Source organism: Pyrus communis, chromosome 8, assembly GCF_963583255.1.
Source record: "Pyrus communis chromosome 8, drPyrComm1.1, whole genome shotgun sequence".
Classification (NCBI taxonomy): Eukaryota; Viridiplantae; Streptophyta; class Magnoliopsida; order Rosales; family Rosaceae; genus Pyrus; species Pyrus communis.
Genome location: NC_084810.1, coordinates 2,405,999 through 2,429,327, shown reverse-complemented (window position 1 = coordinate 2,429,327; position 23,329 = coordinate 2,405,999). Strand labels below are relative to the sequence as shown.

The window sequence follows — 23,329 nt, the reverse complement described above, 5'->3', positions numbered from 1 at the left end:
TCCCGCTTCTTTTTTTTTTCTTTTATATATATATATATGTGTGTGTGTGTGTGTGTTGTGTGTGTGTGTGTGAAAAGTAGTGTGGCTGACGATCACCAGGATATAGTGTACGCATAAGAAGGCATCTTTTAGCGTGGTCTGGAGAGCAGCCTAGAAGTTCAGAAGCAAAAATAAACAACATAAGAGTGCTTTGTTACAATTTACTCATTGAAGTTTGTATTAACTCAAAGTAGGATATATATCAACAACTAGAAATGTCACTCGAGAAAAATTTACTATTACATGTAAATGAAGCCTCAACTCAAAGAGGAGCTACCCTTGTGACTCCGCTGTCGAATGGAACCTTTTTAAAGTTAGCCAATATCATGTTAAAATACAATGGGAAGTGGCCTACAGCAAAAATTGCTAAAGGCATGCACGTTATTGCATAAACCGGAAATGCAGCATGTTTGAGCTTATCTTTAAGCATAAAGAAATGTCCTGCACAAAATGAAATCAACATGGAAACCATTGATACGAAAAGCAATGTCAATCCAAGCAAAAGCTTACTCGGCAGCTCTTTCCTGAAGTCCTTGTCTTGGTACCGGGACATGAGGATGGACAGGAATATGACCATGGACGTGACCGAGGAGCATAGGGCAAAGAGCGATGAGATGGCGAAGATGTCAAAAACTGGTAAGTTTTCGAGGGTTGGTCTTCCTGTAACCTCCTTGATGCCACCAGGAACAGTTGTTGCAGTTGCAAAGGCGACAGTGGCGATGAGGGCACCCATTACGGAGCAGGACTCAGAGGCCTTGGTGAGCCATTCCCTTCCGTCTTTCACGAGCCCTTTGTGGGTTTCTTTGAAGATGTCCTTCGGAGTCTTGTTGTCGTTATTGAAGCGCACAAAGAAGTGTGGTGGCATGGAGGTCTTTACGATCTGCACATATGAGAATCAGGTTTGAGAATAGAAATGTTTATTAGTTATCCCTCTAAGGCCAACCTAGGATTACTAGCTAGGCCATGTTTGTTGGCTGAGGCGTGACATGACTAATCCTTTAAAATGGACTAGTGATTAGTTTTAAAATTTGGTAAACTTAACAATAACTGTAGCATTGTGAGTAATGAGCTGATGAGTAAATAAGAAGTCCTTTAATGTTAATTGTGTATGCACTTAGTCTTAAAAATGACAAGTGTAAGGCTCAAATGTGTAAGGCTAAATTAGCCATGTGTAGTGATCCTAAATTAGCTAGATGTGTGGCTGAGATCAAATATGTTGTGTATGGATCCAGCTAAGGAAAACTGTCATGTAATGCATATGTGTGTGCTCAATTTTCATTAAGGAAAAATATATTCCTCTCTGCAACTTCTGCAGAAGAGAAGAAGAACATTCGCATTCCTAAATCCTCTTCTTATTGTTGTTTTGCATAACTGAGCTAAATACTTCACACTAACAATAACGAGGTTGAGTTTTAAAATTGGACAATTGTCCAACATATTATATATGTTCAATAGTTTCCATTCACAGGGAGTGATTCTAACATTCAACTAAAATGTGTATATATCCCTTATGCCTACATTTGATTTCCCCTTTTTCTTGTAGTTGCATGAGTTTAAAGTCTCACCTGATACCATTTGATTTCCCATTGCATTTGGAACGCAGGCCCATGATTTAGCCAAGGCTGATGGTCTCCCAACATTGCTGCGAGATGTAACACACTATTCCCTTTATCATCCACTTTGCTGAAAACGTTATCTCTCATCGAGATATTTTTCCTTAGAAAGAGCCGGTACACATGGAGTTGCCTGCTCTCCACAGCCACCTGCACTACATTCTTTCTCTCCGAGTTAATGTCACGGATGGCCACGGGAAAAAGTTCAAGTATCTTCTCCACCATTTCAGTCACACCATTTCTTGCAGCAATCAAGAAGGGTGTTTCCCTCTTTCCCATTCGAAGGGTTATCTTCTCTCTCATTTCTGCCAATAATTATCCCAAGGTACATTTTATCTTGCACTTTAGAGATTGGCTAGCTAAATTAAGCTAGCTAGTGGCTAGCCAAATTAAGCTAGCTAGTGTCGTATTGAATCTACTTAAATTATATATCTTCGCTAGCTAAAACAAAACTATTTCTTCATAATTGAAACCCTGGTTTTTTTCTTCCTTTGATATATATATAATTCATGCATAGAAGCTAGAGCACCAAAGCGGTTACCTTCGGTAATTTTCTTTTTATCATTCTTTGCCTTACTTTCATCTTGTCGCGGAGGATTCACAACAGGCTGTTTAGTATTGCTTCCGACTCCGAGGGTGACAACTTCATCGCCATGATCAACTTCATAAGGCCTTGTTTCATCATATTTTTTGTTTTTGTGGGATGGTGCTGTCTGTGGATTCATACCGTTGTCTTCATACGCATACAAGGAAGCACGTTTTAGTAGTTCGTTCATGATTTGAACCGACCATTTGTGCTTTTGTTTCTTTTCCCTTATCCTCTTTATACCCTTAGACCCTGCAGTAACAAGGGAAACGTTTCTTGTATATGTTTATGGATGCATGCATGAGATTAAAGTACCAAGAGATTGGGAATTTCTTTTCAATACATGAACAGGTCCATACCCCATCCAAAAACAAACAGCAATGTTGCCTTTGAGAAAAGTTTTACGAACTCAAAGCAGGTGCTGTAATGGCTTGGAATTGATTGATGTTGCTGTGCTCCAATATTTGATTGCGATCCTATTTATTATTTTGAACCAGAATAATTATTTTCTTGTTATCAGTGAACGTAATATATATAGTACAACTCAGAGCTTATACCTGGATTTCTTCTGTTCAGAGCAACCGTAGGTCGAACTACTACTGGGTTCTCTGTATCTGCTGAATTGTTTCGGCTTTCCCCCTGATCATCTTCTTTCCTATTGGTAACTGTATGCAAAATATACAATTATGCTTATAGTAAACTCTATAGATTGAAAGTTTGACATTAAAATTAGTTCATCTAATATAAATTCACATACCAAATACTTGAACCATACTCCACACCAACCGAAAGAAGGTGATGCAAGTTTGATAGTTTTCTGGATATTTGGGATCCCTTCCATCTTTCAATGTCTTTGTTAGCTCGTCGTTAAAATGATCCGGTCGTTCCTCCCTTTTGAGCTTACCAACATATACAGCTGCCATACAGATAAATTGAGAAGAATGAGTACTTTAACACAAAACTTATGTGATTCTAGCTTTTCGTCTTGATGAGTACTTTAGCACAAAACTTATGTGATTCTAGCTTTTTGTCTTGGTATATAACACTTACAATTGTAAATGATTTTGTCCCATGGTCCAAGCCGACTACCACTTGCAAATGCATAAGACTTACTGGCAAGAAGATGAAGAGGGGAGTGTCCTTCTTCATTGACGTAAAAAACTAGATCTTCATACAGATCGATTATCTGAAAGGCCAAATCTGTCAATCACAACAACAAAGTTGGTATTGTCAATCATATTCTTAATATAGAGAAACGTTCTCTTGCCAAACCGTCTGTCAACAAAAGATGTAAGCTTGTAAATATTGTGTATTTATTGGATAGGAGATTCAGATTCACAATTTGTCAATTTCAAAATACATTTAGGATAAACAAATATTAGTTAGTTGATACATGGAAGTATGCAATAAATTAATCAAATTAATTAAGTGATGAGGTTAATTACCAAAGTAGTCCCTAGCAATTGCACAATGCAAGATAGTATTACCGTCCTTCCTCCTGCAGTACTTGTAGCGTTGCTGATTATCATGAAGGCTGCAGATGTAGTGTAGACATAAGAAGGCAGATTTTTTACCGTAGAGAGCAGCCAAGAAGAGAGGGGTCTCATTTTCTTTGTTGAGAGCACCAACCAACATGGGATGGTGTCTGGCAATGCACTCAGACATTCTCACATTCCCCATCGATGCTGCAATGTGGAGAGGGGTATTCCCTCGCTCGTTTCGAACTTGAAGCAGCTCGTTTGTGGAAACCAGTTTTACTAGCTCTTCAATGTGCTCTTCTTGGCCATCGGACACTGCTACATGTAATGCTGTGTCACCTGACTCCGTGATCTTCGCCGTGTGTGCTCGAGGGTCAAGCCTATAGGTTCTAACAACTTCTTTCCATTGGCTTGTTAGGGTGATTTTGAACAAATATGTCTGCATGACCTCCATGTCCATATTCATGATCATCATGGTAGAACTGCCACTTAATTAAACAGAAAAGAAAATGAGAAATGGCTTCTTTCGATTTACTAGTTCTTTTCATATATAAGATTCCATGAGGGCGAGAAGTAGAGGATATATATGGCATTTTCTTTTTCCTGTATCCCTTTTATTTTGACCAGTATTAATTATCTCTTCCCTTTACACTTGTTTTTATGAAAGGACGATATTATTGACCAATAGTATCTCCACCCTTTACACTGTTTTTTTTTTTTTTAAATGATGATATTCTACTTTAATTTAATCATAATTAAATAAATGACTCAAGTGCATAAAATGAGTACATTGACCCTAAATAATGTTGCTATGCCCATGTCAACTATCATTTACACTTAATTAATTTGACATGCATACACAAACATTCTCTATAATTGCATGTGATCAATATCTTAGTAGATAGGGTGTTGGGTTTCTACCATGCATGCCGAGTTCGAAACTCCCCCTCTCCCCTAAATTATTACAACAGTTTTTAACTCTCCTCCCTACCCGTTATAATAGTAAAACTTAAAAAAAATAAAAAGTGCTCTCTTTATAATCCTTTTTCTTTTTGTCATTCTCTCTATTACGTACTCTTTACACTTGTTTACACTTTGCTTTGACGACTTTCATGCATGTTCTGTATTCTCTACCCTTCTCATTTAGGGGGTTTAGAGTCCACTAATGATCATTTCAAATGGACACGCAAGATATCACCCACTAAGCTTGATTTGGAATGACTTTTCTTGCACTACAAGTATTTGATGCTGCCACAGATTTACTTTCAAGTAAAACGTTCTGGGTAGCTTTGGTACGTAGTTTAGTTTACCCCTTCCCGGGCTTTATGTGTAGTTAGCAAAGCGCGTATACTCAATTGACCATGTCATAGACAAACCCGGAAAATACTTGGCTGGTTTAGTTGTTACGGTGACTTGCCACATGGGTTTTCCTATTTTGTTTGTTCTAAAATAAACCAGAGATTTTTTAGTGTGATTGGCACACGAGGTGGTACATCACATGTTACTATACAAATTGTGAGATATGTGGGTTAAAAAGTTAATAACTTAAAAAATAAAATTTTCCATCAGTTACATAAAAACACATGGTGTACCACCCATGTTCCCGTCACAATGAAAAATTTCTCAAAACAAGCAATGAGTCTTGGGACATTGTTTTTTTCCGAAGCTCCAAGTCGCTAGCTAGATCTTTTGGCCCTTCTAATTAATTACTGCATTTGGGACCAATTTTGATTGGAATTTTTGAAGCCTTTGGCAGCTTATCAACTTATTTGAATTTCTGTCAAATTGTAAGAACTTATTCCACTCCACACACATCACAGATAATCCAAAAACATTATTAGTATAAAATCCCTCCAAAATACTAATACATTATTAGCTCGAAACAAAAAAAATAAAAGAGCTTCGTAAGCATGAGCACACCAATTTGATAAAACTCCGGAAACCATAATCATACTGCTAAGACGTTGAGCTTGAGCTTGAGTTTATGCCCTAATGAACTGCACAGCATCAAGCTTTGCAGGAGAAATATAAGGATCACCAACAATGGCAACCAAATCCCTATCATCACCATTCCAATAAGCCTTCAAAAACGCCACAACAATCCCACCCACAGCCTTCCTCATTAGCTCCCTCGGTCCCTTCCCATTTTCACACATGCACCCCGACAATGCCCCAACCACGCCCCGTGGATCGTCGTCCAACATGTCCATGTGCCCATAGTCCTTGACAACAAAAAGTGCACATGGGGCTTTGCATTCATAGAAGAACTCCTTGTGGTTCACGCCATCTAGGGCACATGGTTGTGCCATGCAAGCATTCTTCGGTTCCGGTCCCAGTCTGGTCCCGATCACTGCGACCGGAATCGAGAGGTTGAATGACTGAGGGGAATAGGTGAGAATATGGGGATATGTTCTGCAGTGTTGGTCAGCACCCGCCACAGGGTCAATGCCTATGAGGACTGATATTTTGAGGGAGAGTGAAGATTTGGCATGCCCAAGTGCTGTTGCAAATTCTGTTTTCCCACCTCTGCTGTGGCCTGATAGAGCAACTTTGGTGAAGTCTGCTATAACATTTTCTGGCAGCAGGGATTGGAGGCCTTTTGGTAACCAGTTTATGACTTTTGCCCCTAACTCGATTTCCTCAGGTCCACTTGGAGGTACATACATACCCACATAACTAATCAAAATGACAAAACCCAACTCACAAATTAATTTTGTTGTCAGACAATGTATTAAAACTATGAAAATTGGCCAAAATAATCCTAATTTATTTTTTCAAATCATGAAATGATCATTTTTTAAATATGGTCGATATTTGATGGATAGGTGTTTAATACATGATTGCTATGTAGTCAATACTGTATCGCTATTATTTGATTTTTTTTTTTATCTGTTTAGCAATTTGGATTTAATTTTTTATCATTTAATAAATTTTCCTTAAAACTAAAAGTTTGTTTGGAAGTTCATTTAAAATGGTGAAAAATATTTTTAGACAGGGTAATACTAGGGAAACTTAATTTGCAAACTGAATTTGCAAATTAAATAATTTATCGCCAATAAGAAATAAACATGTTAATCAACACTTAAGTAATATTCAATCATCAACTTTCATATTATTTAGCTTACAAAATGTGGTGAACAAATTTTGTCTACCTCGCATATTATCCTTTCAGGGTTTAGGGTTTAAGGTTTAGGGTATAGGTAATTAAAGCACACTAGGAAACAAAAGTTCTTATAGGCATAAAAGCATTTTCAAACACTCATGATCCTTTTGTTGTAGTAGATTAGAGCTCAAATATCAAGGACGATAATTGTTAAAGTAGGAAAAAAAATTACACTATATGGCCTTAATATAGAATATTGTAAGACAATAGTACCTGAGGTGCTACAGCTACGAATCCATGAGAAGCTTTGTGCTGGAGTAACTCTTTGTAGAAATAGTTGCTGAGGTAGAAGCCGTGATGAAGCAAGATTACAGGGTAGGTGCCGGCAACCGTTGGTGTAACGATGAACAAGGGCCTTGGAGGTGCTGAAGAATCAAAGCAGGAAGACAGTGGCGTCTCCTCTGTGATGCATTTGAAGGTGCAATTTCCTTGATAAAAAACAGATGCAGTCCGTGCAGCTGACTTAAATTTTTCCACAAGTGCCATGGGGCTCATTGTCTGTGAGTACTACGTAATGTGAGCCTACTAGCTCTTTCTTATAGTGAACCAACTGTTGGCAGCAAAAATGGGAAGATCAGTTTGAACTTGGCTGAAAAACTTGACAAACAAATTACATGTGATGAAATAAGGAGGGAGGCGATTTTGTCACACCTTTCCTAATGAGAACAAGGCAATTGAAAAGGAAATGCCTTGAGTAACACATGGAAAATGCAAAGCTGTTGTTATGTCGTAGGTCTACTCGGAGAGGTCGTAATAAACAAGAATGGGGACTACTAGGCTTTTGTATCATAGTAATAATTTGTGAGGTCCAAATCAAGTGGGGCTAACCCTAAAATTACATTACCAGTACTCCTGTCACCTTGTGTGAGTGGCTGAGGGCTAATTTCAGAATTTTTTCCCCTAGGCCATGTACCCGGCCGGTGCTGATATTTTCTTTTTCATTTTCCTTTCTACTTTTAAATTGTACAAAGGATGCAATAAATTAAGTTTAAATTTTTAAATGCACTTGTTAGGTTGATATTATATGCATACTCGTACCTCTTTTACCTATTATTTAGTCATGTTTTGTTGCTAGATTGTTGGATGTAATGTGTTTTGTGAGAATTTTATAGAAAATATGGATTGAGAACAATATGTAGATTTAAGTAAAAATACGAGAATACCTGAAGAATTACGAGTTGGGTTGCTATTATGTGCCGTTGAACCTATGCAAGTAAATTTGGCTGATCAAGGAACAAAATCCAAATAGGATTAGGAGTGGTGCCGTGTTCAAAGAGGAAAAGGAAAAATGCTTTGATTTTGCTTGCCAACAAAGACTCGAATCCAAATCCAATTTGGATTTGCTAGTTCCTACCCTAATTCTAAAGGTTTGTGACATATATAGAGAGAGGGTATGGGAATTCTTTCTCACCACCACCAATTCATATTTTCCACCAAAAATACAAGGAGTCGAACGTTGCATTGCTTTGGAGCCGAGTAGGAGTTTCAATAATTCTTCTATGCCATTATTCAACCATGTCTATCCTTAGTCGGTCATAACTAGGCTACATCTTAGCCCTAGCAAAAAAAAATTAAAAAAATAAAAAAATGTTCATGATCGATCATAGACATGGTTGAATTTGATGGCATGGAAGAATTCTTGAAACTACAACTCGGCTCCTTGTATTTTTGGTGGAAGATATGAATTGATGGTGGTGAAAATGAATCGGTACGTGATGAGTATGACAAGGTGATGGTAGAAGAAATGATATAATGGTTGCGATAGCTGCATTAGTGGTGATGACGGTGGTGACGATGTTGGCAATTGTCGGCAATAGGGTAGCAGAGGTGGTCATGGTTAAGAGGTGGTTACCACATGGAATGGTGAAAGTAGAAATAGTGATCATCCTTGCATTATGTGGGTGGGGAAGTATATCATTATAGTGAAATCCATCAAAATCTTTGGAAAAGAGGTTGGATTTGCTATGACAAATTGACAATAAACATACCATAAAAAGCCTCAAAGTCTATGAAAGTACATGACTTTTTAAAACCCTTTAAAATCAATGAACTTTTGAATACATCTAAATTTTAATCTGTAGAATTGCAAAAAGTCATAATTGAATGCCAAGAGTTTTTTAGACCTTTTAGAACTTAAAAAAAAAAAAATGTCTTTATTCAATATAGGCTGACTTTTATTGATTCTACCTGAATTTGTATGAGAGGTGAATTATCGCAATCGAACCTAATTCTATCCTTGAGGTAGAATACCTTAAGGTACATGTTGATTATTCAATGTAGTGTATCTTTAGAAAGTCTCGTAGCGAGTTTGATACCGATTTTATAGGTACTAGGTCTGATACCCATTTTTTAAGTATTACTAGGTTTGATACCCATTTTTTAAGTATTGTGGGTTTTCATACCAAATGTATAGGTGCCGAGGTGGGTTTTGATGCTGAATGTATAGTTATCGGGGTGGGTTTTGGGTTTTGATACCGATTGTATAGGTACTGTTTGTGGAATTTTGATACCAAATGTATAGGTACCGTAGGAGGGTTTTGTCAAAAACATAATAATAATTCTAGGGTGAATTGTCAATTTAGTTCTTGAATTATTACCTGAGTGAAAATTAGGTCCCTAAACTATTTTTTCAGAAAAATCAGTTTTTGAATCATAAAAATTTACCAATTACATCCCTAATATTAGATTTTAAGCTACTATATTCAATTTTCCGTCAATTTAAGTCATGTTACTTGAATATGATACACATTGGAGAGTAGCTTGGTAATTTTCCATAAAGATATAGTGTATGAAGTTTACTTTGTAGGGTAAATTAGACATTAGATTCGCAACCTATATGAAATGGTAAGGGCTTAGAGGCGAGAAAATGACGATATTACACTCTAAATTGTAGCAAGTGCCTTAAGATGACGAAAAATTAGATAAATTAAATGGCTTAGAATATATTAGTAGGGATGAAATTAGTAATTTTTAATGAATTTAGGGACTTATTTTACCCAAAAAATAATTCAAGAATCTAATTTTCACTAAATGATAGCTCAGGGACTATATCGACCATTCACCCATAATTCTATGTTTACCATCAACGGCAAAATAGTCATATAAATCAGGAATAAATGCAAAATTATGGTTAAAATCGAAACAACATAAATGGTGGGTTAAACCAAAAAGTAGCTATGTTGATTGAGCCTAAATCAAAATATCTTTTTTTATCTTTTTATACAATATATTTCTACTCAGAGAGAGGAAAGGTGAGAAGTATGACACTGTTTACAGCATCTACTTTGCAAGTACTAAATGCACCGTAGCTTTCACTGATGGAGGATCATCGAAGATATTGGCGGAAAAAAATTCATCAATGAAGATTGTGCATGTTAATTTAATGAACAAACAATGAGCCGTATACATGTAATTAAGTCACGGTTTTATTTGTCCGTATTTCTCAAATTTAAATCTGAAGTCAAGATTTTGTTGTATTGTTTAAGCTAACTTTCCCAATGAATGAGTTATGGGAAAACATAGTACTGTTTTTGGTTCTTTTACAAAAGTTCCATTAAACTCTCAACAGTTCCTTGTAAAACAGGGAACTATTATCATTAATCGTCCATCTGGTAGCTCATCTTGGCAAGAATTATAGATTTAAACTCAGTATTTTGCATATATATATATAAAGCTCATATGGGAAACAATCGTGTAAGGTTGTCAACAAACCTGTGGAAGGCAATGAAATGAAGTATAGATATGCTGTTCAGAAGTTGAGCTAACAACACCAATACCGTTTGACCTAACCTTTATATTTCTCTATAAATAATGGTTTAAATTTTCATGAAAAAACACAGCTTTTACCTTTGCATGCAACAACTGCAAACTTCATTCGTCCTATACATTCGTTACCATTAATTTAGCTAGCTCCAAATATGGTGGTCGATCATGGCTTCCGCCCGGCCTTCGTATTACCACTAGTTCTGGTCTTTACCTTCTCATTTATGAGCTCCAAAACAATAGTTGCGGGGGCTCGCTGCCTTCTGGAGACTTCCTTGCCTCATGTGCCCGAGCTTCCGAAGCCTGAGCTGCCACCACTTCCCAATTTCCCAACGTTGCCAAAGCCTGAGCTGCCGCCGTTGCCTAAACCCGAATTGCCAAAGTTTCCAAAGCCTGAGTTGCCACATGAGCTTCCAAAGCCTGAGCTGCCACAGTTGCCGAAACCTGAATTGCCAAAGTTTTCAAAGCCTGAGCTGCCGCATGAGCTTCCAAAGCCTGAGTTGCCGCCATTGCCTAAACCCGAATTGCCAAAGTTTCCGAAGCCTGAGTTGCCACCACTCTCTAAAGCCGAAAATGCACCAAAGCCAGAGGGCCTGAAATTGGCTGAAGTGCCCCATGTTCCAACCTTGCCTGCGGTGCCTCAACTTCCCAAGCCTGAATTGCCACCACTTCCCGAGTTCCCAACGTTTCCAAAGCCTGAGCTGCCACCATTGCCTAAGCCTGAATTGCCAAAGTTGCCTGAAATACCAACTCTTCCCCATCTTCCAACTGAGCTACCAAAGCCCACATTACCCTCCATCCCTTCACTCACCCCACCTCACAAAACAACCCTTCCCTGAATCATATGTATATGGGGGTTGATTAATTTATTTTCCTCACTACTCATCTATATATCTCAGCTGGTTTTATGACATCCATCCTTACAGATGGATTATACTACTTATGTATCTTTGTAATCATTAAGTTCTCTTGAGTTTCTTTCTGATCATGTACTTGCTCATATCATTTGATGAGTATTATTTTAATGTTATTCCTAATTGAGTTTGTTATTCTTCAATATCATCTGGTAAAATCTAGATTCAGAAAACTTAGCCTTATATTTATTTCAAAACAAAAATCTTGTTGTTAATTACAACTTAATTGATACATATATATTCTCCAAAGCATCACAAAACAGAAGCACTACAAAATGAACTCACTATTTTGAAAGGGGCCTGTCCTTTTGTTTCTATTTTTTACAAGTAAAACGAATTGAATCCAAGATTCAACCCTTCATAATGGTGACGAACATGACATCCTCATAGAACACACTATTTCAGCAGGCGCTATAAAACTACTCATCCCCTTTCATATAGGTTTTCTGTAATGGGAAATGCATGCTAAGGAATGGTAAGACTCGTAAATAATAAATAATAAATACTTATGTGACTCAATAAGCGGTAAGACCACTTCAAATTACTCGTAGCAATTTTCTTAAAGACCATGGAAAAGATTTCGTGAAAATTCAACGGTCACAATTTAAAAAAAAAAAAAAAAAGGTTAGCTAATGCTCACGGTTTTTATTTACTTTTTTAGCCATCATAAAACTTTTCTTTTTGTAATTTTTGTTGCATTATATGCTTCTTCAAGTGTATGAAAGACTTGAATGAAATTTTTTTAATCTTTCAAAAAACAAGAACAACCGGTAGTAAATTACGGTAATTTTATTATTTTATTATTTTCAGCTTATAGATTCCATAAAGGTACCTATGTGACTGAATAGTAAAGCCGCTTCTAATTTATTATAACATTTTCCTTAATGCTCACAATTTTTTTTTGCGAAAAACTTAACATTGAAAATGTGAGCCAACAATTTGTATTATCATCTAGTAATATTCCTATTTATTTGTAAGTGAGAGGTCTTAAATTTGATTCTCACCAAACACAAATTTAAACCACTTTATTCGGAAAAAATGTGAGCCAACACGATTAGTGTTGCGAATTTGTACAAAAGATCATCATAGACCTATTTTTGTGTCCTTTTCAAAACATGGTAAACTTCTTAATGTTCTGACGCAGCAGAAAAAAAAAATAATAGAAGGATTGACAAGCGTCAAATCCAACAACATAAACTGAAGTTCATCAATGTTCCAGAGTTCACCAAAAAATAAAGAAAATCTCCAAAGTTGAATTGATAATAACGTGAGTAATTTGAATTACTAACTCCAAGATAAGTCTTTCTATAGACATCAAACCCTAATTCTAGTAGTTCATGGAAATCTAATGAATAAAGGAAACATAAAAGAAAATTGTAATTAACTAGAGAAAAGGAAACCTAATTCATGTGGGACAAGTAAAGATAAAATTACCCAAAACTTTTCTACTGTTCTCTTTTCGCTAAGTTTAGCCAATTTAATCGACCGCTATTTGGTCCTACACCATGTTCTTGTAAGACTTTTTTTTCAAGGATCATGTAAAACATTTGGCAGAAGGGTGTTGCAACCTACAAAATAAATATTGCAACTTGCGAGAACTCAATATTATATATAGAAAGGGAGTATCTATCGTACCGTACCAAAATTAAGGTCTCAGTGTCATTTAAGATATATCATGATGGTTCAAAATTACACTCTAAGGTCAATTACATAAATATGATAATGCTCAAGTTAATAACAAAGAATGACGTGATTATAGTAGGCTTACTTTTAGCTATGTCCCTTGGAATTCGATTCTAATCTCACTTTGCTCTATGTAAATAAAAAATTGCCACTTTACTTTCTAAAACTCAAAATTCGCTCCACTTTACCCTCTGATTTGCCACTTGAAACTTAAAATTCCTCTCTATAATAATTTTGCCTAGGTCAATCAAGAAGAAGATGTCATTGGCAACGGTGAGGAGCACCATATCTCAACGACTATGACATCCTGATTAAAACTATTCCTTCTAGAACCATCAACGACCTCCACGAGATCGTGAAGCGGATGGTGGTGATAGGGTTCGAGAAGGAGTGGTCGTACATCAGTTGTCGGAAACTTTCTAGAAGGAAGCTTTGTCGAGGTTAGGGTGCAGAAGTTGAACTTGAGCATCGATGCGGTTTAAAAGACATCATGAAAGGAGCTCAAAATGTTATAATGTACTTGAAAGTCTCATTAACCTATTTATAAGTTTGGGATAGATGTGCTTTTTTAATAAATTGCTTATGCTATACTTTAAGAATAATCAACTGCAAAACAAAGTAGTTGAGCGTTTGATAAACTGTTTTTTTAAGTGTTGTCAGTATGAAAAGTAGTGTCTAAAAGAATAAATAATGTCATTGTTTAAAATTAATGGACTTATTACAGGAATTAAAAATATTCTAAAGGTTCAACTTTGCTTTTTATCAAAACAGTTTTTAAAAATAACCGACATGCTGCTTTTAAAAGTTTCTATCTAGAGGTCATTACTTTTAAAATAAGCAGTATATTTTATTTTTACCAAACACTTTTTTACTGCTTAATTTTAAATGAAGCAGTTTTTGGTGGGAAAAAAAAAATGTAATACCAAACTAGGTCTAAATTTAATTGAATATTGTTACTATCATTAATTTTTTATTAATTTTATGAAAACTTACTCTTTTTATTACGTTACCCGAACATTCCAACTATCTAACATTTTCTCGTTAACAAGTCTTGAAATACTTGTTAAATCTAAAATAGTGAATGTGCTATACTATTCCCGTACGGAAGTTTTGAAGTCTTTTAACTTTCTTCTTCTTTTTATTGGTAAACAAGTCTTGAGTGCAACTAGTTAGATTAACTAACACAAAAGAGCCGGAATAGAAAACGTATGTCCTCTCCCCAAGATTAATAGATTTGCACTCAATATTTTATACATACAAAATGCTTGTATGGGAAACAATCTTATACAGTTGTCAACATACTTGTGGAAAGCAAAGAAATGAAGCATAGATACGCAGTTCAGAAGTTGAACTAACAACACCAACGCCCATTGACCTAACCTTTGAGAGCTCCATGTTTTTCAAGGCTACCCAACTCTTTATATATCTCTATAAATACTGGCTTAGATTTTCATGCTAAAACACAACTTGTACCTTTGCAATTGCATGCAACAACTGCAAACTGCGTTTCTCCTATATAACTTCGTTCCTTTTTAATCTAGCTAGTTTCAAATATGGTGGTCGATCATGGCCTCCGCCCGACCTCCGTCTTACCACTGCTTCTGCTCTTTACTTTCTCACTTATGAGCTCTGCTAAAATGGTTGCGGGGGCTCGCTTTCTTTTGGAGACTTCCTTGCCTCAAGTGCCAGAGCTTCCGAAGCCTGAGCTGCCACCACTTCCCAATTTCCCGTCGCTGCCAAAGCCTGAGTTGCCACATGAGCTTCCAAAGCCTGAGCTACCGCCATTGCCTAAACCTGAATTGCCCAAGTTTCCAAAGCCTGAGCTGCCTCATGAGCTTCCAAAGCCTGAGTTGCCTCCACTACCTAAAGCCGAAAATGTCCCGAAGTCTGAAGGCTCCAAGTTGGCTGAAGTACCCCATGTTCCAACCTTGCCTGAGGTGCCTCAGCTTCCAAAGCCTGAATTGCCACCACTTCCCAATTTCCCGACTTTGCCGAAGCCTGAGCTGCCGCCATTGCATAAGCCTGAATTGCCAACTCTCCCCCATCTTCCAGCTGAGCTACCAAAGCCTACACTGCCCTCCATCCCAACCCTCCCCAAGGGCACACCCATCCCTTCACTCTCCCCACCTGAACACAAATCCACCCTTCCCTGAATCTTACATAGGGAGGTTAATTGACTTGTCTCGTAATTTATTTATCTATATCTCAGCTGGTTATATGTTGCGTCCATCCGTACAGATGGATTATACTTGTGTATCTTTATAATCTTTATATATGGTATCTTGAGTTTATTTCTGATAATGTACTTGAATATTGATATTATTTGAAGAGTACATGTTATGTTAATGTTATTCTTATATGAGCTTCTTATTCTTCTGTCATCTCCTGCATGTGCTTGGTGCTTGTGTGCTGAACAATACTCGAACCCAAAAATTTTTAACAGAGCAAAAAGACATGTAAAACTTGTAAAAAAAATTGTAGCATACCTTTCTGGATTTCTCCAAACGACGTTTTGGTCGTTCGTTCCTAAAAAAAAAAATTTATCAACGCAAATTTGTATCAATTCGTCAATAAACGGGAAGACGATTGAGCTGGGTTTTTTGAAGGTTTGGAGTGAACGAGTGAGTCGTGACTGTTTGGACTGAAAATGAGCATTGGGCCTGGTCAGGATCCAATTCTTTATCCTCCTAGTTTGCTTGCTGGGTATTTAATTACTTTTGATGTGGCATATTTGGGTGAAAATATGACCAATTAACGAACCAACAAAACTACTTGTTACATATAACATTCTGTTGTTGCATCAAAACATATAAATGTTCACTAATCTAACTAACATTAAATTCGGTAAAATGAAATGGTTGAATAATTGAAAAATGAGATTATCACCAACGTTCACATTGAAGGACGGATTTTGCAGTTGGTTTTTATAGAAAAGATTTTCAATGGCAAAGTCATAGATACAAGAGGATCAAAACTCAAGTATCCAAGTGGGAAACTTATATCCTTTGCCAAAGTCACACCAACCACTTGGACCTGAACTGAGAACTTACTTTGGAAGAAATAAGCAGTTTCTATAAAAGGCAGGAGACGCATTGAAGAAATGTCACTCAACTTAACATACAAAAGGACTTCTAAGATCTCTGCAACCTCGATGCTAATTTTCCCTTTGTAGTTCAAACATTCCTTTATATTTATAACTCTGCTACTTTCCTTTGTAGTACTTATTTCCTGTATTAGAGTCCTTTCTCAAAACATTGCCAATAACTGTAAAAACTTGCCTAGAAGGCATTTCAACTTGCCCGAATAGATTTAAACTTTGCATGATTACTTGTATTTATCATTTACTTTCGAGTTATGGTCCCTTGATGTTATTTACTGTCCTTTTAACTAACATTCCATGAGTATTTGCATACATTTTTCTTATAGTTCTCACTTTATTTTACTTTGCTTTGCTTTCTGTCTTTACTTTTCTTACAAGGATTGCAAATTGATTTGAATCATCAATGATCAGTTTGTGTTCATTGTTTTGGCATTCAATACAAGAGAAATATAAAGTCCTTGTCTTCAAGGCATAGAAAAGAACTTAAATATGGACTTAACCCCTCCACAAGAAAATCATTTGATAAGAAGACTAGTTTACTTGTGGCACAAGCAAGCGACATATAAGACATCTAAACTTAAACAATCTGTTAGTCTTAGCTAGCAGTGGCACACCTGAAAACAACTAATTTTGTAAGAGAGTCTAAGAGCCGACTCAAGGCTTTGCTAGGGCACCTTCAAATTGACAAGAGTTCATCGCTCACGCAGGGGAGAGTTGTGTGCATATCTCACATCCAACAGGGACAACCGTGTGGAATGAACAAGAGCATAATTAGAAATAAAAATTTCATTATTGAGTGTCTAGAGATAAAAGTTGGGCGTAGAAGGTCCCCTAGTTATTTGGTCATATATGAAAACACATGTAATGGTTGAAATTTGAAAACACGAACATATCTATAAAGGAAACACAATGTGTAAAACACAAAAAAGCAAAAATATTGCTCCCTAAGAACAATGATCCTTTGTCTTCGTATAACATTAGATCTATAGCCAACAGGCCTTGTGGCAACAAACACAAGTAAATTAGTACATTTAGTCGTCCTCTTCACAACCAAGCATCCGAAACCAAACAGTCGAGCGTCGCTCAACTACCAAAGAAAAATGGTCATCATTTCAAACTTCATCTAAAGCTTTGACATTAACGATACCTCCAGTAATTAGAAATCACCTCTTTCGAGTAGCCCAGAATTCTCCTCCGATGTCTGCCTCAATAAAGTCTGCCAGTGCACTCTGGAGAACCACAATAGCAACTCTTCTTCTTTATCTTGCCATTAGAATCACGAACCTGGTCTATCATATAATTGTAATGATAAGTCAACTCTTGCAAAGGAGGAATGTTCTCAGCAGCAAAGAACATGATGTGAGGAATTCTAGCGTCATCATGATCATAGAGGACATTTTGGGCATAAAGATTAGGAGAACAACTATGGTTGATAAATCTTCCCACATTGCCGTACTCTACTGCGTCAATGGTGAATCCACCTTCCCCCACTACTCCATGAGAACTTGATTGTGCATCGGGCATGAGGGTTGAAAGTCCATCCCAAAGAGAATTGTCGCTGTAGTTATTCCCAATATCAAACAGATACTCATCATTCCCAGTTCTTTCTTCAGCTTCCTTCTCTTCCAGGAGCTCTCCTATATACTCACATATAAAACTTCCCGAAGGAATGGAATTTAGGGATCTCACTCCCCAACCCCTTGATTCAGTTTTGAAGATTTCAAGCTGAAATTTGATACCACGCTGGCTAACTCTATTGTAACAAGAAGGAGGACACTTACAAGAAGGACCACACTCATACACAAGGGACTTTGCTTCAACAATAGCACCATTGAAGTTATATGGGATCTCACCTCCGTTCTCAACTGCACAAGAACATTTCTCAGAATCTGAGCATTCAACAATACAGCTACAACCCTTGGGAGGAACTGGGCGGCACCAATCTGGATATATCATGCTAGTCATGTATACAAATGGTGGAGGTTTCTCATCATCTATGGTATTCACAGCACAGATAGGAATGGACTCTTTCCCTGCTGAAATATCATCAATGCATAGACCTTCCCGTACTTTATATTTTTTGGACTTCTTCACTTCTTTCCAAGCAAGCTCTGGTTGATCTCGGATTCTGTCAAGTTGAAACTTGAAAACAAGCTTACCATGAGACCCCATATCCTGCCAACATTTCTCTACCAAATATAGTCCATCATATACATATGTCTTACTTCTTCCTTCTTCAGAGCCACGGATCACTCTAACAGGATTTTTTTCATCCATACTATTCTTTAAAGCAAGGTTTCCCCGTTCAAGCTTCTGATCTTCAGGTTCCTTATCAGTATTCATCACATTTCCTCCTTGGCCTGTATAAATCAAGGAACTTGAATTATCCAAATCATCCGCATAGCCACCAGATGCAACGATACTGGTTGCAAGGATCTTCCCACCATGCTTTACATAATCTATACCACCTTGAATCTGGCGATGAAGGCCAACAATAGTAAGTTCCACTCTGTAATGAAACTCATCGCCAACTTCAACTCCCGGCACAGTTCCCAGGATTTGTTTGCCCGTATTTACATATTTTCCCTTATCCTTGAGGATCTTTGCAGCTGAATAATCAACCCTTTTGCGAGGAACTCCTCCTTCCTTTGACTTGCCCTCTTCCTCCCGCAAAAGCTTCCTACAGAGAGCTTGGAACAAACGCAATGTCTCCCTCACCGTGTTTCGGGTATTATCACGAACTTTGCTAGTTGAACTACTAGTACCAAAAGGAGGAGGACATACATCAGAACAACCTGATCTTGGACTCACATAAAAGTCTTCTTTCTGGTCAAGCTCAAGAGAATACTCCTTCTTGTCCCAGATAACAAGCTGACGTGTACCTTCATAAGCACTCATTTGTGATATAGGAAGAATATTCTTTGGAGACTTTCCTCCAATGTCTGAGTGAGCTTTTTTCCTGGAAACAGCCTTAGATCCTTCTATCTGACATTTCACATCAAGCTTCTTTCGTTTTCTTTCGCTACTTCCACCTTCTAGTTTATGTAGGTCGCCCACTTTTCCCATCCTCCACGGACAGTTTGATGCAGTCATCAAACCCCTTACAACCGCTTTTTCCGACATAATTTCTGATCTTTCAAAATCTTCTTCGTGGAATTGATTATGATAATAAGGTTTACTTAAGCCTGTCTCGCTTGGACTTTCCTTTGCATGGTATACCACCATCTCCTTCCCCACTCCCTCCTCTGAATGTTCAACACTCCCTGTGCCTTGAAATACATCGTGTCCTTGAGAAAGTTCATGGAAAATTTTTTTAGCATCTTCTGAAACCACGTTCATTTCAGAATTTACATCATCGTGCCTTTCCAATTCTTGTACAGCATGTCCCTTGCATTTTGGTTGAACCTTGTCCCCAATTAGTAGAGAAATATCCCCTCCATGTTCACTCTTGTGAAACTCCCTATCTTGAACATCCTTACCTGTTTGTCTCACAGTAGTCTTTGCTGTTTTCAATGATGATGGTTCGCCATCCATAGCAGACCTCTCTTGACCAAAATTCTTCGCCTCCAGGGCAGGATTTCTTCCACAAAGAGGAGGGAAGTCCCGAACGGCTGATACTATTCTTCGAGGAGGATATTTTTTAACTGCAGTCTTCTCCAGACCATTTCCATTAGAAATGGAGATGGATCCATTGGGTGGTGAATCAGGCAGAACAGAAGACATCTCTTCATTTGGTGTAGCCACACCAAGCTGAAGTGGGTCCTTCAACGAATCAGATATTTCATTCAGCAATGCATTAAAATCCACAGTCTCCACGGTACCAAAAGCCTTACCATTAGTCAATGCAGTCTCATTGATTGAACCAGCAGGTACCATTCGCATTTCAACCCTTTGTTCATCATCGTCGTTACCCCCACTAATCAAAGGCTCAGCAGCAACAACAGAAGCTGCCTCTTCAACCCGTCTCGAATTGTTTAACCCATGTAGATCATTTGGCAAATCAGAAATTTCATGCTCTAAGGTTGCCACTGATTCAATTCTCTCCACAGTACCCACATCCTTACCATTCATCAAGTCAGTCTCATCCACATGATCAATTGAGCGCCCGAGCTTGTCAACCCCACGTGCATCGCCATTTTCACCCCTACTAACCAAATTTTCTGTTGGTACACTGTCAAAATTTCCCCCAGAAGCAGCCCCCTCGTGACATCTCAAATTTTCCCTTAACTGACCAAACCGTCCGCACCCCAGGGGAAAATCACGAACCGCAGAGACTGTACGCCTCTTTAACTTAGGAGCACGGAAAGAGCACTCTCCATTTTCCATGGATCGTCCCAATCTCCCCTCAGAATGACTACCATTAAGTGAAGCAATTCGCCTCGAAGATTCCGGATGTTGCATCGCTTCAACGACCCCCATTCCAATTCCAAATCAAACTAAAACGTAACGATAATTACTCAAAAACCTAAAATTCATAGTAAATCATTACAACCACAATTATTCGCAACGGTCGAATCTAACAACAAAACCAATTAAGGAACAGCTACATATCTCAAAACCTACAGTAATTAAGAATAACAGCGATTAATTATATACTAATTAATCTCAAAGTCTAAACAAACAACGATTTAAAGTAGAAACAGAGAAAACGAACGAAGAAAAACTTACTAGTCGACGGATAATCCGGCGTAGCAGTCCGGCGATTGCAGGAGAAGTGCGATTTTTGAGCGATTTGAGAAGAGAATTAGGGTTTCGGGGAAGTGATTTGGGGAGTGTTTGGCACACTCTGCAAGCGACACTCTGCAAGCTTAGCGCGCGCGTCAGCGGCGATCTCGCGAAATGACGCGATGTGGGCAAGGAAGACGACGACCCCAACGATTTATTTTCCTTTCGCGGAACGCGGCGTTTTGGCTCAGAGGTGTTTTGGGAGACGTTTCGTCACGTCTCCCAACAAGTGACATGACGTTCATTGAATGGCGTGAGAGCACTGTGTACTTTATTAGTACTTGACACATTAGAACAACAATAGGATGTGACTGGCACATCGTCACGTAACGTTATATAACGCGCTTGTAAAATTTCAAAAAGACTTAATACCTTGTGAAACAAGCCTTGATGAGTAATGAATGACCATATGAAAGGGATCTCGAACTCTAAAAATGACTTGGGGGTTTATATGGTGCTTGCATTGGGGTCTTTGGAGAAGTTGTGACTTGTGAGCATTAATTATAGGCATAACTTGAGAATCTACTAAAAGATTACGTTGATCCCACTTAAAATTGAAGTTTTCTCCGTGCACGCTTATGCCCTGGAAGGAGAACTAATGTCGTGACGCGTACTCTGGTGGTTGGGGTATGTCTGCGCCAGATCTCTGATATGTTTGAATGTCTCTTTGGCGTGGTAAGCAGAATGAGAATGCTCCATCGGTAAGATGGGATAATTGGAAAGGAAATGGGAGCGTTTTCCAAACCCAGTATTCCGGCAATGTTGAAGTCTTCCTGCCTGCCGAATTTTATGTTCTCGGTGTCATAAGCAACCAAACACAAGTTTTCTATAGGCTGTGGTCGCCCTCTGCTTGGCAAGAAATAGAAAGTTTTACCTGCAAGCAACAACGAAAGCAAAAGTAAAATACGCTATCCATGTCATTGCGAATACATGGATCAAAGGTATTATAAAACACGTAGGATGTCGTATTTTAGAAATTTCTTGTAAATGTACACGCGCGCACACACACACATATACATATGTATCTAACAGATATCAAATCGTACCTGTGAGAATGGAGCGGACCTCTTGGCCACCCATGACGCTGTGTCCCAGGCGCAGAAGTGCAAGGGGAATGACGATTGCATTGGAGAGGCTTATAAGATTCGGATTGGCTGTTAGGGAAAGGGTTGCTTAGTAGGAAAGCACTGGTGTTTGTGATAATCCTCGCACTGTGTCCACATGAGTTTGCTTCCAGTGTCAACATACAAGTAGTATGATTTGAATGATCTTGCTCGAAAACTCGTGTTGAAAGTGCCAAGGCCAACTGCCACAAGGTAAAAGGCCGGAGGGTAATATTCGAGTTTATGAAGGATCAAATCATCGAGAGGGTTGTGTGCAGTTTGTTATACATTGTTGGTGATGGTGCAATGGTAGCATCAATATGTTGAGCTCGGAGATTAGATCGGTGTATTAGTCTGTGAATTTCTTCTTCAAAAGAAATATTTCCAGGGTAGAGTGGCGACGCTGCTGAGTATATGTGTATGAATTCGACGCTCACGCCATTCGGTTTCCCTGCAGCAATGCAAGTAAGCAAGAAGCTAATTGACAGGATGCAAATAACATGATGAACTGCCGTCCCTTCCATTTGACCAGTTCTTCTTCCTTTCTTCTTTCCGGTTAAATTTTGAACATGCTAAAGTTTTATTTTTATTTTTTTATAAATGAGAACAACTGGTGACAAGTTATAGTTATCCATCATTTTCGGGGGCCGAAAAGACTAATAGTAGCATTTTAGCCTTCTCATGACAACAAGTCTGGCCATGCTAAATTTTGAACATCCTAGATTGGTTCCTCAAATTTCTATAAGAACGTTCATGTCTTTGACATAATGTATGTCTTCTCATCTCATGTGCCGTGAGGGAAAAGACGAACCGTTTTACTATGCATGTATTGAGCCATTGAAAATCTTTCAATTGATGTTGAAAATTATTACTATCATAATCATTGATTAAAAATGAGAAACACACAGCTTTTTTCTTTTCTTACACATTCCTATTTAATTTTGTCCATTGTTATCGTTTGATTTTGTAGAAAAGCTTTGTACTGATCGTGAAAATTATTACTATCCTAATTATTGATTAAAAATGATAAACACAATCATTTTTTCTTCTCTACACATTCCTGTTTAATTTTGTCATTGGTATCGATCAGATTGGCAGAAATAAAACGAGTGTGTAATAAACTAAAGGGGGAGCGTGAAAATTACTTCCCTTTAGAAATTCTC

The 23,329-nt window shown here is 37.8% G+C and overlaps 4 protein-coding genes and 1 pseudogene across 5 annotated transcripts; 2 read left to right on the top strand and 3 right to left on the bottom strand.

Annotated features, from left to right (window-relative positions):
• Window positions 1–301: 301 nt before the first annotated feature.
• Window positions 302–3,161, bottom strand: LOC137741852 (ankyrin repeat-containing protein NPR4-like). The gene is made up of 5 exons (XM_068481557.1): window positions 2,996–3,161; window positions 2,796–2,903; window positions 2,194–2,490; window positions 1,605–1,957; window positions 302–919 (listed from the first exon to the last, which is right to left on the bottom strand). Exons 1-5 carry the CDS (start codon window positions 3,159–3,161, stop codon window positions 302–304), a joined length of 1,542 nt encoding a protein of 513 aa, XP_068337658.1.
• A 2,537-nt stretch (window positions 3,162–5,698) lies between these two features.
• Window positions 5,699–7,365, bottom strand: LOC137741616 (chlorophyllase-1-like; annotated as a pseudogene).
• A 3,239-nt stretch (window positions 7,366–10,604) lies between these two features.
• Window positions 10,605–11,635, top strand: LOC137743780 (protein PELPK1-like). The gene has a single exon (XM_068483721.1). It carries the CDS (start codon window positions 10,797–10,799, stop codon window positions 11,478–11,480), a length of 684 nt encoding a protein of 227 aa, XP_068339822.1. The 5' UTR covers window positions 10,605–10,796; the 3' UTR covers window positions 11,481–11,635.
• A 3,082-nt stretch (window positions 11,636–14,717) lies between these two features.
• LOC137743781 (protein PELPK1-like) lies at window positions 14,718–15,457 on the top strand. The gene has a single exon (XM_068483722.1). It carries the CDS (start codon window positions 14,792–14,794, stop codon window positions 15,389–15,391), a length of 600 nt encoding a protein of 199 aa, XP_068339823.1. The 5' UTR covers window positions 14,718–14,791; the 3' UTR covers window positions 15,392–15,457.
• Window positions 15,458–17,228: 1,771 nt separating this feature from the next.
• Window positions 17,229–21,272, bottom strand: LOC137742060 (histone-lysine N-methyltransferase, H3 lysine-9 specific SUVH6-like). 2 transcript variants are annotated; one of them, XM_068481804.1, is made up of 2 exons: window positions 21,007–21,272; window positions 17,229–20,897 (listed from the first exon to the last, which is right to left on the bottom strand). In XM_068481804.1, exon 2 carries the CDS (start codon window positions 20,755–20,757, stop codon window positions 17,545–17,547), a length of 3,213 nt encoding a protein of 1,070 aa, XP_068337905.1. In that variant the 5' UTR covers window positions 20,758–20,897; window positions 21,007–21,272; the 3' UTR covers window positions 17,229–17,544. The 2 variants fall into 2 exon arrangements, with proteins under 2 accessions (XP_068337905.1, XP_068337904.1); XM_068481803.1 differs by having other exon boundaries at window positions 17,229–20,803.
• Window positions 21,273–23,329: the final 2,057 nt, after the last annotated feature.

Coding starts and splice junctions, on each gene's coding strand:
- LOC137741852 (XM_068481557.1), bottom strand. CDS start 3,161: ATGGCAGCTGTATATGTTGGTAAGCTCAAAAGGGAGGAACGACCGGAT. Junction 2,491..2,795: donor TCTGAACAGAAGAAATCCAG/GTATAAGCTCTG, acceptor TTGTTACTGCAG/GGTCTAAGGGTATAAAGAGG. Junction 1,958..2,193: donor TAAAAAGAAAATTACCGAAG/GTAACCGCTTTG, acceptor AATTATTGGCAG/AAATGAGAGAGAAGATAACC.
- LOC137743780 (XM_068483721.1), top strand. CDS start 10,797: ATGGTGGTCGATCATGGCTTCCGCCCGGCCTTCGTATTACCACTAGTT.
- LOC137743781 (XM_068483722.1), top strand. CDS start 14,792: ATGGTGGTCGATCATGGCCTCCGCCCGACCTCCGTCTTACCACTGCTT.
- LOC137742060 (XM_068481804.1), bottom strand. CDS start 20,757: ATGGGGGTCGTTGAAGCGATGCAACATCCGGAATCTTCGAGGCGAATT.